At 37.8% G+C, this 17611-nt stretch overlaps 1 protein-coding gene across 3 annotated transcripts in view; it reads right to left on the bottom strand.

Moving 5' to 3' along the window:
• Positions 1-16115, bottom strand: part of A1CF (APOBEC1 complementation factor) — a 66831-nt gene extending 50716 nt beyond the window's left edge. For all 3 annotated transcript variants that reach the window (XM_090057905.1, XM_090057906.1, XM_090057907.1), the window contains exons 1-2: positions 16057-16115; positions 1883-2026 (exon numbers count right to left, since the gene is read on the bottom strand). In XM_090057905.1, the coding sequence (XP_089914031.1) occupies positions 1883-1981 (99 nt within the window). In that variant the 5' untranslated portion in view covers positions 1982-2026; positions 16057-16115. The remainder of the gene's footprint in view (positions 1-1882; positions 2027-16056) is intronic.
• Positions 16116-17611: the final 1496 nt, after the last annotated feature.

Genomic DNA, 17611 nt, shown 5'->3' with positions numbered 1-17611 from the left:
AAGCATACAACAGAGAGCTACCAAAAATCTTCAACTAAGATGAGGTACAGCCCAGTAAAACACAGCAGACACAATTTAGTCTAACTGAAAATGTAAAGCAGGAAGACAAGAAAAAGCCTGGCATAAGTCTTATTATCCAGAGGGAAGAGTGTCTCCTTACAGCCAGACATTCAGAAAATCTTTGTTTAGGTTTTACAAGTTCAGCTTTATAATGTAAATGTAGCTCTCCGCATTCTTTGATCTGCAACGTTCAGCCAGAAGCTATCTGCAAGTTCCCTTAATTCCATCTCTGGCACATATGTGTGATGATTGTCATGTCTTTGCCAACACTTCCCACCTCTCAGCCTGGGGCTCTAGGCTCACAGGTTCAGGTCTTGCCTCTCTCTTCTCCAGGACTGCTGTGGAATTAATCCCCACCCTGGATGCAGGCAAGCTGGACAGAAGAAGGAATTAACTCCATCTCTGCCTAGCTGCAGAAAAGCTGTGGAGGTGTGGCTGCAGCTTGCAAACTCCAGCTGCAATCTGCATGGTTTGCCAGTGGTGGGGAAAGGGGATGAAGGGAAGAATTTGCCTCAGGTGCCATGGCAGGCCAGCATCTGGCCATGACTCACCCCTGCTCCAGCTACCGAACAGAGGGGAGGGGCCAGCCCAGCTCTCTGGAGCAGAGCCCAGCCCAGAGAGCAGGCCTGGATGCTGGGGATCTCTGGTTTAACTTAAACCAGAAAGGGGTCTGGGACAGACATTGCATAAACTGGTTTGACCCAAATCAGTTAAGTCTGATGCTACATTCAACCACGTTTATCTCAAACCAGTTTCAACCACTTTCAAATTGATTTATACACATTGAATGTCTGTTCTGTTACAGGTTTAAACCACTTTCTGATCACTTAAACAGGTTTATGTGTAATGTCTGTTCCTAGCCTCAGAGAGTGGCAAAAAAGGAAATGTGATTTATAAGGAAAGGCTGAAAGAACGAGGATTATTTAATCTGGAGAAGAAAAGATTGAGGAGTGATTTAATAACAGTCTTGGAATCTTCAAAACAGTCTTCAAGAGAGATTACAAAGAGGATGGAGATAGCCTTTTCTCTGTGGCTGTAGGGAACATTGACTAGGAGCAATGGCCTCAAACTGCAACTGAGGAAATTTAGATTGGAGAGTAGAAAGAATATTCAGACTATGAAGATAGTGAAGCATTGGAACAGGCTGTCTAGAGGTATGAAATCTCCATTCTTGCAAGTTTTCAAGAGCAGGTTAGAACGACACTTGGCTAGGATGGTTTAGCTAGGAATGATTCTGCCTTGAGCAGGGAGCTGGACCAGATAACCTTGTGAGGTTCCTTTCACCTCTACTTTCCCACAATCCTATGGAGTAATAAAAAATAAACAATATTTTCCCTCTCCTGCTTTGAGACTTATTATAACAGTTTTTAAACAGAACTCTGATTTTAAAAGATAAAAAAAAATCTCTCTCCTTTGTCATGTTAGATAAATCAGATTCTTAATAAGTCAAGGTTAAAGATAGGTACAAGGTGGCAAATTCAGACCTTGATCTAAACACTTGTTTAAAATAAAGAATTTCTGATTTAATAGGTTGGTTCCATTTGCAATTTAAACTACTGCAAGATTCAAAAGAGTTCAGCTTTAGGTTTTTGTTATAAATTTATTACAGTGTAACCAAAAACTGATGGAAGATTACAGTCCCATACTTAAATGATCTCTTATACAAATATCTGAACAAAACTTATGTTAAAGGCAAGAAGAAAGAGAAAAAAATGCATTGTTAAATATTTTCTTGTCAAGTCTGTGATAAAGACTATTCATTTAAGTGAAAGTTTGACACTATGCAAAAAACAGTATCAGGCACGTGACTGTGAGTTCCTACCTGGATCAAATTATATCCTGTGCGCTGAATTAGTGCACGGAGGGCTGCTTCTTTCTGTGTGCCGGTCAATCCATCCCCGGATTTTTGATTTGATTCCATTGTGAGTGATTATCAGCAAAAAATCAGGTTAATTAGGGGTGCTCACTGCAATCAAATTTAAGATAAATTAAATAAATTAATTCTTCTAATAGGAGAAGGTCCATTTCATTGAGGATATTTACCTGGATCATTCTCCCTAAATCAGTAATTTGAGGTAATCTTGCCAGAAGAACAACAGATCTTGGTCACGAAACAACCTCTCCATTCACATTTTATGCAGAGAAGAGACAGGAAACAATATTCAAAGGCATTGCTACATTTGGAACGAGGTGTATGCATGTGGGATTTAGACACTAAACCCTGCAAGCAATTCTATGGTGCCAGACCCTGGCATTGGCATTTAACCTTGAGCCCTCTCAAAAACAGTGGACCATTTCCCAGGCTCTCTAGAGCATTGTATGGGAACTGGGCTCAGATTTGGCCCCTTGGAGAAAAATATTTGCTATTCTCTATTCAAGTTCAGATTTTGAACAACATCTGTTATGTGATAGCTGGGTTCAGGATTTTAGTTCTGGGCCAGATCTAAATTTTTAATTTAAAATTGTTTTAAAATTCAACATTTTTTTTTGGTTGAAGTATTGGTTAAGCTTCCTTTCAAAAAGGTTTGAATTAGGTCATGGACTGTCAAAAGAACATATATTAAGAGTGGCTTTTCTGAATGAAATGTTAATGATAACATTTACTGTGCACAAAGCCTTGAATTCGTCTGTGCAGATAGTATTTTCACATATAAAAAGAATCTGAAGATGAAAGGCTGAATTTGGAGGCCAGCAAAAATATAGCTGTCCAATAATGAATATGCTACAGTCCAAAGGTGTTACAACTTTTTCTAGGTCCTTATGATCCTCCAATCACTTACTTGTATACTTAGCTTTATGTATGTGAAGAGCCCCTCTGAACAAAATGAGACTAAAGCTAAGCATGTGTTTAAGTTTTTGTAGGGTCGGGACATAAATTATGATCTAGTCATTTAATTATAGTTACATATGATTTCCTCTTTCATACATACAGTTTGGATAGTGCTTATTTAAAAAGCAGCTATTCAACATAATGTTCTCTCTTTGTTGTTCAATGTGTATCCCCCTACATCATCTACTGCATGCTATTTAAACCCCACTTTGAAGACAAATGATTAATTTTCTTCGTAGGCTTTTCTATAGCACTCATCACCTGAGTGTTTCACAAAAGTTCAATACATGTATTTTCACAATACCCCATGAGTTGAGGGACAAAGATGTGGACAGTAAGGTTAAGGTCAATTGTGCACTAATTCTGAGTGCACACTTTTAGACATAGACCTGAATTTTTAGAGTAGTTTAGAATTATACAGCTCTTCATCTGTTCAAAATACAGCTTCATTTAATTTCATTTGTGCCCATAAGACCTCAGCACTTTTGCAAATCAGGCCCTAGGATGTCATTTTGGGCTTCCAGAAAGTGAAGAGCAGCCAGTTAGTTACCACCTTTGGCAAGTTTGGTTTAATTGTCTCACATTACTCAGGAACGTATTGGCAGAAGCAGAAAAGAATAGTATAATCCAGTTATCCGGGGAAGCTTTTAAGTGCTTTAACCTTCTTTTTACAGGGGTATAGGTTGTAGCCATGTTGGTCTAAGGACATAGGCAGACAGTGGCAAAATGTAGCAGGTGCACGTGCACCCCCTGAGAGCACTGGCACACCCCCTCACAGGCAGCGCTCCCCACTTAAGTGACAGCAGCAGAGGGCAGGCAGGAGTGGTGGTGCCCCCCCTGTGAGTGCTGGTTGGGGAGTGGGGGCACCAGGTGAAGCGCTGCTTGCACTTCTAGGAGCTTAGCTTGCGCTTCCTGGTCAGCACAATCAGCTGCAAGGGGGCCCCCCCGGGCAGTGAGACTGGCTGCAGGCGGACTCCCCCCCAGCCACTGACTGGCAGCTGGAGGGGCATGTGCCCTCCCTGACTCAGGCTTTCTTGCATGCATACCAGCCTCTGGTTTCTTTACTATTCATTCCATCCAGAAAGAGCACACATACCAACTGCAGATGCTTCCTCAGCCTGATGAAGGGTGTTTATATTCAAAAGCTTGCTAAAAAGAATTTTTCCAACTATTTGAGTTGGTCTAATAAAAGGTATCAGCTTTACCCAAAGAACCTTGTTAACCTCCTTTCGTCTTTTTGCAGTTGCCTGGACTTGTTCACTTTACATTATCTGACTTCTGTGACGGATGAAACATAGATCCTAAGGGGAGTGCCTTCCTTAATGTACAGCCCCGAATAGTTAAATTCTTTGTATTTAATGAGGCAGAAATAAATAGTGAAAAATAGTGTGTAGTTATTTAATTAAAAACTATGTATCATAAGCCAAATTAAGCTGCACATGCAACCTTAACTGTGGCACTTTCTAACTTCAGACTGCTTGTTTTTGAAAGCTGGTGTGTGTGATTTCCTAGTTTTTATAAAAAGCAAACAAAGCCCAGCAATGTTATTCTTTGGCATACTGGAACTCACATTGGTCATGAAGAGTATTGGAAGCTTTAGCTGTAAAGCATAGATAGCTCTTTCCTACTTGAGCTAACATATAAGTGAAAGCAGTAAGAAGTCATTCTGTATAGATAAGCAGTAAAAGATGGGGCACTTTGTAGATGAGTTTCACAGATGTTTGCTGACAGATGACTGGTGAGATTTGGGGATATTGAATTCCATACTGGAAGAGACTGTTATCTAGGGATTACAGCTGATCCTTTTACTACTGTACTCAATCCTTTCTGCTTTACCTTCATAAACCTATCCCAATTTTGCCTCTACTGAACTTGGCTCCTTGTCACAGTCTTGTCTTCCTCATTAAGTTGATCTCAGGCTCCAGTTCTGAGATTTCTAATTCCAGTACCAGGCTTTGTCCAGTAACTCTAGCCTCATTTTTTTAGATTGCCTGTCCCAGTGCTCCCTACATCCAGTCTCCTTGCTCACTAATTCATAGTGACCTATGCCCCCTGGTTCCCACTCCCCTGTGAAGGATTAAGGCAGTGGATTTCAACCTTTTCTTTGGCATTAGGGAAATGCCAAACTTTCACTTTCACTAGTTTCACTTTGTTTTTGTTTTTGCTACAAAAACATAGTAGGGCAGTTCTTTTGTTGCAAAAAGCTCAGAAAGCCCACAACAAGTCAGCACGTTTTTGACACTGGATTCCTATGTGAGTTTGGGTTTATCTTGTGAATTCTATGTTTGCACACCTGTGGCACCCTGGTTGAAAAGCATTGGAGTAAAAATCCTTTGCTGCAGTGTGCCTTGGAGTGTGAAATTTAACTGTGTGAACTACAGCTATGACTACTTTTATTTCTTTCTTAAAGGGGGAAAACACTCTTTTCATTCAGAAAATGGTATTTTTGGTCATTTGCTTTCTGATTTGACTCTCCCTGTAGTTATAACCCTTACTTATTCTCTGCTAAATTCTGAAGCATTTAGATAGTGGTGTCTGCTTTTAATGTATTTTACATTTAATTTATTGCACAAATTTCAATGTTATGAGGTTTTTTTCTGATGTAAATGTACTGGCTAGATGTTGCTATCAGATACACATGTGAAATCCCCATTGATATAATTGAAATAAAAAGACTGCTTGACCACACCTTATGTCAGACTTTGGCCTTGAGGATTTTTCAGTAGAAACTAGGCCACCAAACTATAATGAACTGAGCTCTAAAGATTTTATAAGTCCCCAAATTACCCAGCTTTCAAAATCTTCTACTAACATTTCAGTCTTATTTTCAGCTAATTTGGGTCATATTATTTTGGCCTTTTAATCTGCTTCCTTACTAGATTTTTATATACTTTTCACTGCCTACAATACACATCAATAGTTAGTTTTTATACAATTGTATACTTGAATTATTTGTTGCATACATTAGAGCTAGTTGAGAAATCCATTCTGTTCCCCTGTTTCTTGGGTGATTTCTCTCTCTCTCTATTTTTTTGGAAGTGCTTCATTTGGTTGTGCTTTTCATGAAATGTGGTAATTCAGTAATTAAGACTAATGTGCCCTGGCTGATGGATGGACCATGTTATTTAACAGAACTTTTGAAAACATTCATTCTTTTATTATAAATTGAAAAAATAAACCAAAGCCTAATAATAGCATTGGTCTATAAGCATAATACTACTTTTATAGAATCTGGGAGCTATGTGAGTATGTGTTCACGCTCTCTGATTTTTTTTAATAGGTTTTAAATTAGAATTCAATTTTCTGAGAGGATTTATTATAACTGTTAAGAAGTTCAGAGTGAAACTGTGAGGAGATATATTTTATAGCTGAGGCTTGGAGGTTGCTTAATGGGACCAGGTACAGACATTACACTTCTGCTGGTATAAGGGATCAGAAACCAGCCTATACCCATAATAGAAAAGAAGTCGCACACAACTGGTTTATACCTGTAACAGAACAGAAGTTTAGCACACAATACAATGGCTTAAAAATATCAGATCCTGGTCTAAGATGTTCTCTCACCACCAAAGGGTGGATGTGCGTTTTGTTTGCAGCCTTCAAACTATGTTGCTTGCTGAAAGCCATACAACTTGGATCAATTCTGCCTTGGGCTTTTTGAATATCTGTACCCAGCCTGGTTTCCAGTCTAGCTGATGCCTGATCTCAGTGATCTGACACGATAATTCCCTTATGTGCTGCTACCTTAGGTTGTTTTCCTGTTCCCAATGAAGTCAATGAAAAATTCTTTCTGGAGACCAATGACACAGGGCAGAAATTTTATTTGGAATTAACATCTGATGCTTCTTGGCATTTATAACTGGACTTGCCCATTGCAATGATAATTTTTTCATGGCCGTTACATTTCTGACCCTGCCTACCAACACAAGTCAGTATTAGTTGAAATTTGTTTGGCAAATTTTTTATCTAAAAATGAAGTGCCTAAAGTAGCAGGTGATGAGCTATTGTTTCAGAAATCAAGTGATTGATGACTACTCAAAGGAATTTTAACAACACCCTCTCCTTCACCCTTCAGTCCAGCTGCCACTTGTCATGGTTTTATAAGCAAAGCTTCCTTTCTAAAAATACCTCTTGCCATCTGTAATCATCCGTGTGAATGGCAGAAACTCAAACTCCTCACATGAAGTGTTCTGCATCTGCAGTTCTCACTGAACTTAACTGAAGTTGGAACTGAACAGCCAAGTACAGGAATGGGGCCTACTAACCAGGTACAAAGCCATCCTATATTTGAAAACTATCTTCAAGTTGCTCTTAGAGAATATTGGAATTTTATCTATGCATAGTTTTAATTTCTTCTGCTGCTACCAAGTCATTTGGGTCTTTCCATAACTACACATTAAGTAGAGTTTGTAGGTGAGAATTGCAAATCTCATTTGCTGTTAATCCATTTCTGACTTCAAGTAATCTGGGGTGGGCCCCAAAGTAACGTCCCAATTTGCAATTTAATTCTGTTTATTTATGATTTAAGGGAATTTGATTTGCTTACCACTGAAAAATCCAAATAGAAATGTAATCTTCATTAAAGGCATTGAAAGGTTATCAACAGGTGTCCAACTGTAATGCTAAAATGTTAACAAAAAAATATAGCACTATATACAGGCATACAGGTGTTCCAGCTCCCTGGCTGTAGAGCTACAAAGTCACCTCAATGGAGCTCTCTAGCTGATGGGTGACAGGGGATTGCTTCTTGAGTCTGACCCCAGGGCAGCATGATCACTGATGGCTTTCTTCCAGAAGGGGAGAGGACAGGTCATAATCTGCATAACTGTAATATCGATTCCCAAAACTCCGGATGACAAGTGCATAAAAAATGAAGAGCAACAGAGATCAAGCCCATGCTTGGGCAGCATATCTGGTTTCCCAGTGATAATTCATTTGGGCCAGTGAACATTGATATCACCAATGCATGCTGAGTAACATTCCTAAAAGTTTTCAGTGGCAGAATCTTAAATCTGAATAGCTAATTTTATACCACTGTGTGCTTTAAAGAATCTTTGTCTTCAAAATACTTCATATATAAAGAAAAAGATAATCAGCTCTCCCTGTGCCTGAAGAAAGATTTTTGTATTCAAAAGCTTGCAAAGAACAATTTTCCCAACTATTTACTTGGTCTAATAAAAGATATCACATTTACACAAAGGACCTTGTCTGCCAAAGAAAAAGGTACGACATTCTGCTTACCCTGCTTCTGATGCAGGCAGTCCTCGACTTACAACATTTTGAGTTACAATGTTTCACACTTACAATGTTTATAAATTGACACCCTGTTTCAACTTTCTGATGTCAGTTTTGACTTTACAACACTTGATCTGATGCGACGCCACACCAGTGAAAAGTTTGATGCATCGCTCATCTCCCTGGAAAACATCTGTCCAAACTTCCTTGGACACTTTCTTTAAGAAAGCAGCCAAGACTCCTGAGAAGACTCCAGCCAAGAACCCTTCAAAAAGTCCAACCAAGAGCCTTTCAAAAAGTCAAGCAAAGTCACCTCAGAGAAGTCCTTCCAAATCAATGATTGCTATTTACAATATAAATACATTAATGTAGCTAAGTTACTCATCTATAATTGATAGAGTACAAAATTCTAGGGTATTTTTAGTGAATATAGGGTATTGGGCCTTGGTTCAGGAACCAATCCCCCAATTATAACATTGTTTCTTATGAGAAAATTGGTTCTGAGTTACAACGTTTCAACTTAAGACATGGTTTTCAGGAACCAATTGTATCAGAAGTCCGAGGACTGCCTTTACGTGATTTAGTTTGTTCAGAACTAGCTTGAGTATATCTGCAGAGTGCTGCACTAAGCCAAGTAGACATAAATATGACGCCTTCAACAGAATAATGTAAGAATGTTGGAAAGAAAGCAATGTTTGCACAATTTGTACCACAGAGTTTGTTTTTTTTTCTCGAAGTTACTAATGAATGCCTAAGACTAGTGTTGGTTTAGACTGTATGCTGGCTTCTTGGGATACTGAACTTGGCATGTGGCTTAATTAAAGGAACAGTCTGGAGTGGAAATGGGGGAGGAGAAGTGGCAGCAGACCTCTGCTATCTTGCAGAGTAACACCTCTGGGAAGAAACCAGTAGAGATTAAAAATGTGGGAGGTTGGACTGATGGAGGATGCTTACTTAGAAGTGAGGAAGGGACCTATGTAAATTGGCTTTGATTAAAGAGAACTCCCATAGCAGACTGATCTCTTGCTACCACTACCGCTTCCTCATAATAACCATCAGTGGAATAGTGTACTATGAAATTTTACCTGTGTTCTCCTTGCATCAGCAAAAGAAATCTTGACCCCATATTTTTGTTATGACTACTTTGTTATTTCGCCAGTAATTCAGGGCATGATCATACACCCTTTAAATCCAATGAAAACGTGTTATTGATTTCAGGAGTCCATAGAGCTGGCCATTATTTTACCATATGTTGCAGTTTTCTTTACAAACCTGAAGATTAATGTAACAGTACAAATTAAAGGGGCAATTACACTGCAATAATGTATCATGTGTTACCAGGGAAGAATGGCCTTAAAGCCAGTTTAATGACCCCATGATAACCTCTTCAGAGCCTGGGAGTTCTCCAGGGGCAGTGGAGAACCCATGGATTCTTTACCAGCTGACAACCTGGAGGGTAATGCCACTGCAGTCATAGAAGGAAGGCAAACTGGTTAATGCTGATCACTCCTGCAGTGACTACAACATTACTGGAACTTGAACTAACTTGGTCAAAGTTAGTTTGGATATATTTATAACATATTAGTCTCTTCTGATGTTGGCCCTTTGAAGCCATTAGCAAATGGAACTCCCAGGGCAGGAACCAGTGTAATTTATGTTAGGAAACAAACTTGGAATGAAGGTCAAATAATCCTGGCCACCTTGCCAGGAAACTCCTCTGTATGCTTCTGTGTATAGATGAGATTTGGACCATCTTTTTTTAGTAGGTATTGCCAGTATTTTTTTATGTCCATCCAGTTTATAGTCCAAATCTCACTTGTTTTACATGCATAAATAGGCCTTTTGGAATCGGTGTCTAATTGTGTGAGCAATGCAAGAAGTATTTGGCACTGTATGATACTGAATTGTTGCATTCTATTGCATAGGTGAGTTTCCACAGCAACAGACTTTTCAAGTTACTTTTGTCTGTCTTCGCCATGACCTAGGAAAAAAACTACTGTTACAGTTTCTTCTGATTGCTGCTGTCATTAAATAAAATATTTCCTGATAATCTATAAAGTTTAATAAACTCCTGAATGAGTTGGTGTTTGTCTAGTGAAATATTGCATAAGTTTTGGGGTGGGCCTCTGTTCAGAGAATGAGTCATGTGACTACATCCCATCCTAGGCTCCAGTAAGCTAAAGCATGCTGTACAGTATGCATCCTTTTCTGTTATTTTCTAATAAGTCTTTGCAACTAACATTATCACTTCATGGTGAAGCCACAGTGCATGAGTGATGTGATTAGAAGAGCTAATCTAATTCTGGAGTATATAAACAGGGATATGATGTAGGTATGAGGAGAGGTGGGCATACCTCTGCAGGCAGCACTTGAGATAGTTACTGAAATGTTGGGTCTAGTTATAGTGTCCTTCAGCCAACAAACCAAGTTTGGAAAAGGCTCAAAAAATGAAACAAAAATAAAACCGCTATAAGAATTGAGTTCTAAACAATTTGCTTTATATTGAAGGGCTTAAACCTCCTAAATTTAGCTTACTAAAGGAGAAGATGAAGGCATTACTGCTTCATGGTGTGGACATAGTCACATGCGAAGCAGTTTTCTGGCAAAAAAAAGGGCGGGGATGTGTTTTTTAATTTAGTAGACAAAGGCATAACATTGTCCAGTGAGAAAAATTTAACTTAAACAACAACATCTCTTGTTATCTATCACTTAGACTTTAACTCATGATTAATTTTTTTTCCCCAAGAAAAATCAAACTGTAGCTCAATCATAAAATAAGGACTTGAGGCAGGAATTTATCAAGAACAGATTAATGATCTATGATCATTGTGAAAACTTTGTTGGATGTATTGGTATTAGATTTAATACACTCCCTTCCCCTGGTCACAATTTGCTTAATATTTTAAGTTTAAGTCTTGTAAGAAATGATGGGATCAATCCTGAGAGCTTGTAAGAATCAATGTAATTTCTGTGCCTCATACTTACTGCATATTTTCATAGCATTTGTTTCTTTGCTGATACACACTTTTGTATGTATTTTACTCTGAAGACCTGGATTATTTGCAATTTTATTATTTGATGTAAATTTTAAATTGATAAAATAAATAGCAAGTTTTGTAATGTATTACTTGTCCAAAGTTAGCAGAAGAAAGCCAGCTATGTTGTAACTGACTTTTTGATGATTTGTAATAGCTAAAGGTAAATGATTTACTGAAGGTCTAGTTATTTCAACATCCTTCTGGAATCACTTGATTAGCTCAAAAACCCAGGTTTGTGGCATAATATCTTGAGCTAATTTGTATAGAACCTGAGGATCTATGACTAACATCCATTTGAACAAATTATACATGTACTCATGCCTTATGTGATACACAGGCTTTGTATTGACCATTACACAATATAATTAAATGTTACCAATGCATATTAAGAGTCTGATGCACTAGATGCAACTGAAAAATTTGGCTGTATACAGCTGTACATAACCACTAGCAAGACAATTTTCATTATTACAAATGAGCTTCAAAATGGATGATAGCAATTATGGACTGTAAATGTCTCTGAGAGATGCCTGTTTTTCCCCTTGTCCTTTGAAGATTCTAGAGACTTAATCTACTATTATTAAATAGTGTTTTATAACTGTGTGTGTTGGTTTTTTTCATGAGCAGATATTATAGTTCGACTACACTAATGCTAGATTAATATGACTAACGTTAACAATATCTTATTCAGTTCAATAACTTACCAAAAGTAGAACATTTGACAGCTGAATGAACGAGTGTCTTAAAACTCTCTAAAGCAGAAGGAACAAAGAGGCTTAACAGATGGTCAGAATCTATGTAACTTTGTACCTCTGAGTTACTACTGACTCAATGGAGCTTCAGTAATAGACATTCTTTAGTGTCTGGAAAATTGCCTTATGACTTAGACCATAGGAAAATTAATACCTTTCATGAATGCTATCAAAGGTAGGCATTAAATAACAGGGCATGGTTGTAGTACCTTCATGGCTGCTTATGTTATGGTATAATGATAGTAGTTTTTGAATGGCAAACAAGATTGAAGGATCCCAGGCAGATATTAAGGACAGAGTACTCCTATCTTCCTATTTCCACCCTGGCTTCTATTGTGATTTTTCACAAGCTCTCATAAAAAGGACTAATCATCCATGCCTAGATTTTGCTGTTGCCGTTCCTTTTCTATCCATCTGGGGGGACATCTTCCAAGTTGAAACTCCTACTAACTGCATTTTAAACATCTCCACAATTGAATTTATAACCCAAAATTAGCATGTGATTTTAGAACAGATTAATATTATCATTGTATTCTACAATACTAAGGGTACAGATTTAAGATTAGAAGGCACCTGGTGGTTTCTCAGCTCCTTCGAGAGCCACCATATCATAAGATTCATGAATTGATTGAGAGCGCTCTTAAATTTAGGTTTCTTGCTACTGCTACTCCTCTCTTCTTCAAGAACCTCACTCCTTTGGTTAGGATGCTTCTTTTAACCTATGTTCTAAATTTATACATAACTAGTTTTATGCCCATTTCTTCTTGTGTCAGTATGGTCCTTTACCTTAAATAGCTTTTCCTTCTTGCTATTTAAATCCATGATCTATTTACACAGGACAATTCTATTCCCCTTCTAGCCTTTGTTTTGCAAGACTAAACATGAGAAGTTTTCCTAGTCTTTTCCTAAAGCAAGTGCTCTATTTTCATGATTATCTAAGTAGACTCCTTTGAACCCATTCTAGTTTAAATTAATCATTCTGGAACCTGGGTATCATCTTAAGTTCACAATTTTTTAATGGCTACATCTATCAATGGCTTGAAGTCATTCTGTGATCATCTGTGTTTGAGTCTTCCTCCTCCTCTGGGTTAGCTTTTATGTGACACCCAATTTGTAGGAGAAATTCTATTTGTTAGCCCCTAAGTACATTTTATAATACAAGATACTACCTATCCTATTCCTCTTTCTATTTCCAGATTTTTAGCATTATAGCTAGCCTGAGCATGGCTGGGGTAACACGAAAGCACCAAGAAGAGCAGCTGTCAGAGGAATCAAGGGGAGCTGTTACTTTCCTAGTAAAAAAATTGAATAGCTACAGTGCCCAAAAGGAAAAACTAATATTTCAGTGCATATTATTGGAAAGCTGTTAATGACTACAGTAAATTTTTGAGGGTGGATATTATTAATACATTTTTTTAAAAAGCTGCTCAAGTGATCATACTCTAATGTGAAAGATTTTCATGGACCCTGATCCTAAATATTCTGGTTATTATGCAAGAGTGGAAACCAAACTTCTAATTTTTGATGTTAATCACTTTTAAATAAAAGTCTGGGCTTAAATGACACCATGTTGGTAGCACCAAAAATTGATATCTCCCCCTGCAACACTGAACCTCTGGCTACTGCTCCTGCACCATGCATCACCACCTCTGTTCGCTTTCCTGATGCTGGAGCCAGAGTCACTGCAGGGTGAGGGGCAGGTAGGGGTGGAGGGCAGGGGAACTGGGTCAGGAGGGTGAGACCTCCCTTCCCCCCAAGCTCCATTCCAGCAATCTGTCCCATCCTTAGGCAGTATGGGGTGCTCGTGCCTTGCTCACCACCTATCATGCTACTGTTGATAAGAAATCATTTTAATACTGACAGTCATGTTTTTTATTCTTGCTTTCCTAAAGTGTTGTTCAGCTCTTCTTGTGCCACAGAAATGCCTGTTTTGGTGGATGAAGTCATTAGTTTAGAGAATGAGAAAAGCGAGTGTACTACAGGATGCACAATGCTACATAATTCTTACTGAGCCCAGTTAATAGGCATTTGAATGTCCCTGAAAATACTGAACAAGACCTGGAATTTAGCCCATCATCTGGCTTTTGAGTGCCTGAACAGGGAGAAAGACTGTAAGATCTTTCTGTCATACGCTGTGTATTATTAGGGTCTCAATGTCCAAATACTCATGTAGCAACATATGTTTTATGCTAAGATCAGTAATGCAGTTAACTGATACCTGCAAATGATTTTTCTACTTCAGTGAAAACATACATTTCTGATGCTACTCTTCCGAGCTGCTTTTTTCATTCAGGCTTCCATGTTAGCAATTTTCTTCTGAGAAACCTAGTTACTGTTTCCATGAATAGGATAACAAAATTATGTTTATCCTGTGTAGATCAATATCATTTCTTGTTTGAATATATTGAGTCACTGAAGTTTAATGAAAGTTCTTTTGTAATTGTCCCCAGAGCACAAACACTTATGAAATTAACATCTTGAGTGAGTTCTAGTCATTAAATTTTCACCTCTTAATGAAGGAAAACATGTAATTCTTTTAGTACTTATTTGGTTTTTATATTATCAACTAGAATTTTAAGCATATGTTTCTCCCTTAATACCTTGGTAATGTTTTCTATTTCTTTCTAAAATAAATGTTTCCCAATTCTTTTGAAGAGAATAAATGTATCTGTTCTTTTCTAGGTTCATTGAGATCAGTCCTGGGAAAATGTTAGGATAACTTAGTGTACTTACACTTTGGCTGTATGTGTTTGGGTCCAGAAATGGGTCCTGTTCTAGCAGTGCAACAGTAGGGTCCAATGATGCCACTTCTACATTGCCTTGTTTTACTTTGAACAGTCCCACTAGAAATAGTTACGGCTTGGTATGTGTGGAGGTAGTAAAGCATATGTCTTAGAGCTAAACCACATCCAGACTGTTCAAAAGAGCAGTAAATACACATGGTGGTTCCACTGTACTGAGTTCATTGTATTAATACTTCTCTTGTAAACAGCGTGTGCAAAAATGTTTAGCTTGCTTACTTATCTTATTTACTTTTTTAAAAGACTTGTGCCTGGAGCTTTTAACGATGAGTTTCTTAGGCCATACAGTTAAACATTTATTCATCTCCAATTGTTTCAGCTTTTTAGGTTTCTTTGCCTTGAAGCCAGAATTCAAATATCCTCCTAAGAATGAACTTAGAATACAACAGTTTCTGAATATAAACCCATTTCTCTTGGTTGTTAAACTCAAAAAATGCTTTAAAATTAAATAGACTTTTAAAGTCATCCACAGCCCCATATATGTAGCCATTCAAGATGTGTGTATTTGGAAGCAGGGAAGTGAAGGAGGAAACTACTTGGATCATAATATATTAAACATTCAAAGTATTGCTGTTTTGACTGGGTATTGTATATGAAACAGATGTCTAAGAGAAGTGACTGCCTCAAACAGATTAACTCTTTCTGCAGGGAAAAGGAATATTGAGAAAACAACAGGAGGTGTACACAGGCTGATACCAGATATCATCATGTATCTAATGATTAGCTATGGAAAGTTGTGTTTTAACAAATCAAAAGCAAATTGTCTAAAGTCTCCTTTCCTCTGTCAATCTCATTTCTCAATAAAGCATGGTTGGTCACTTACATTCATTTAAGAGGCATCCACTCACCACTGTCCATACAGAAATGTTAGGCAAGCTGTTGCTTGAATGTCGTATCGTGCCTTCTGAGGGTTGCTAAAATTGAGGACATCATCTTTGTGCTTTTAGGAAGGAGAGTTTGCATGAAATCCAATCAACAGTTAAAAACTGTGTCTAGCTGTTGTCTGCTGTAGCCCTTTGCTGCTAGCTATGCTAGACAGCAATCTACCATAGCCTGGCATGTCCAGTACTCATGACCTTTCCAGAATGCTCATCTCTAAATCAGACATTTTTAGAAATTAAGCAAAAAACCCTGAGAATTGTAGAAGTTGGGATCACAATTTATGTCCATAGTGCTGTGCACAAACGAAGTTGTTTTTTTGCAGCAAGAGCTGTATTTCAGGCAATCCCTACAAATCCTATGAGAACACAGAGTGATGAAAGCATCCTTTAACAAAACGTCAAAAAATACTATTGCCTCATTTATAAACTTAGAGTGGAAAAAACAAACGCGTACTCTACCTGAGCAATTTCAGAGATCGTCACCTGGAAAAGTTCTTCTTGATTATGGGGAGTTTGCGACGTGTCACTCTGGTTATTCTCTAATCATCATATCAAACTCCAAAGGTTCAGCAGCCTCAGGTTGGTTTACAGTCCCTGCAGGTTAAACTTTAACTCAGTCTATCTTTCAGCTCTATGCAGCCCTTTGACCAGATAACTAGGTCACTGCAGCGCAGACACTATCTACACAAACTACATTTGTTTACAAGATTCAAAGGACTCAAGTCCAGAATATGGCTTAAAATATGACTTACCTATTTTTTTATCTAGACCTATCTGGAGAATTCTTTTTAACTTCAACAACAACTACACTTCACTTAAAACCTACACTGGGCCTCTTTTAAAAAAATAGAGAGCTTTGTTTATCTATTTCATAGAAGGTGCCTATCCTATCATAAATACTACTATTTTGTTCAGGTATGCAATGATTTTGTTGTACTGGACTATAATGTCCAGCGTGTAGCTGAAGTAAGAATTTGGCCATATTATATAATATAAAATCTGATGTCCCATAAATTAATGACATGGTCAAAAAAAGTCTGTGTATTTGCTAAATTTTCTTTGTTTGAATTCCCTATAAACAGAAAGCTGCAAGGGGAAATAGAACAAAAGCATATTATCATTGCAAAGAAATCTTGGGGACAACCATAGTACTGGAGAAAATAAATCCATCCTGTATAGAAGCAAAGTGCAAGAATCGCAAGTGGTACTCTCTGTAGGTTTAGCTCGCACAAAAAATTCACTTGTGGGTATTAAAAGAATGATTTGTTTCCACCTTCCATTCTTCTAGCATTTTAATCTATATAGCTCAAGGTGGAAATTGCTTTGTTTTTCTAGTGATGAGAAAGCATGCAAAATACACAAAGCATGCAAAATGCACAGTGGTGTGTTTGGTAAAAATGATGTTTTGGGTTATATGCTCCTTTTAATTAATGGATTAGCTTGAATTGGACAATCTGCTTCAAAGCCCTGTTGGTTCCTCTGTATCCAAAACTGCAGTCTTTTTGATATAGAGAGAAAAAAGTTTGCTTTTTCAGGAGCAAATCCCTTCTCTTAATTATACTCTCAAACAATCATTTGGAGTAGGACTGGTGTTCTCTTATTGGTGAGCCATAACTACTATTAGTACTTATAAAAGAAAGTTTTCAATTATCTGATTTTTATTCTTTAGGCTTCCATAAACTGTAAATTTCAGGAATCCTACCACCTCAGAAAAGGGAATCTAAACAGGGCAACTCCTTCCATCCTCCAGAAACTGGACCTCTGGACATATGAAGTTCCTCTTATAAGCCTTGATGTAAGCACTATGGCACAAGCATCCATGCACTTGTTAGGAGGAAGGCTATTGTTTTTATAACCTGGTTACAACCACTTACTGCTTTCATTGTCAAACACACCAAGTCATGCCTGGCATACTATCTTCAAACTTTTCTGAGATGTAACAGTAATTCTGACACCAGCTCGAGGATAGGAGCATATTTTTATCCATACCCACCCAGGTGACAAGATGTCATAA

This window comes from Crocodylus siamensis, chromosome 7 (assembly GCF_052110815.1).
Source record: "Crocodylus siamensis isolate JL-2025a chromosome 7, ASM5211081v1, whole genome shotgun sequence".
Classification (NCBI taxonomy): domain Eukaryota; kingdom Metazoa; phylum Chordata; order Crocodylia; family Crocodylidae; genus Crocodylus; species Crocodylus siamensis.
This window is presented reverse-complemented; position numbering and strand designations above follow the sequence as displayed.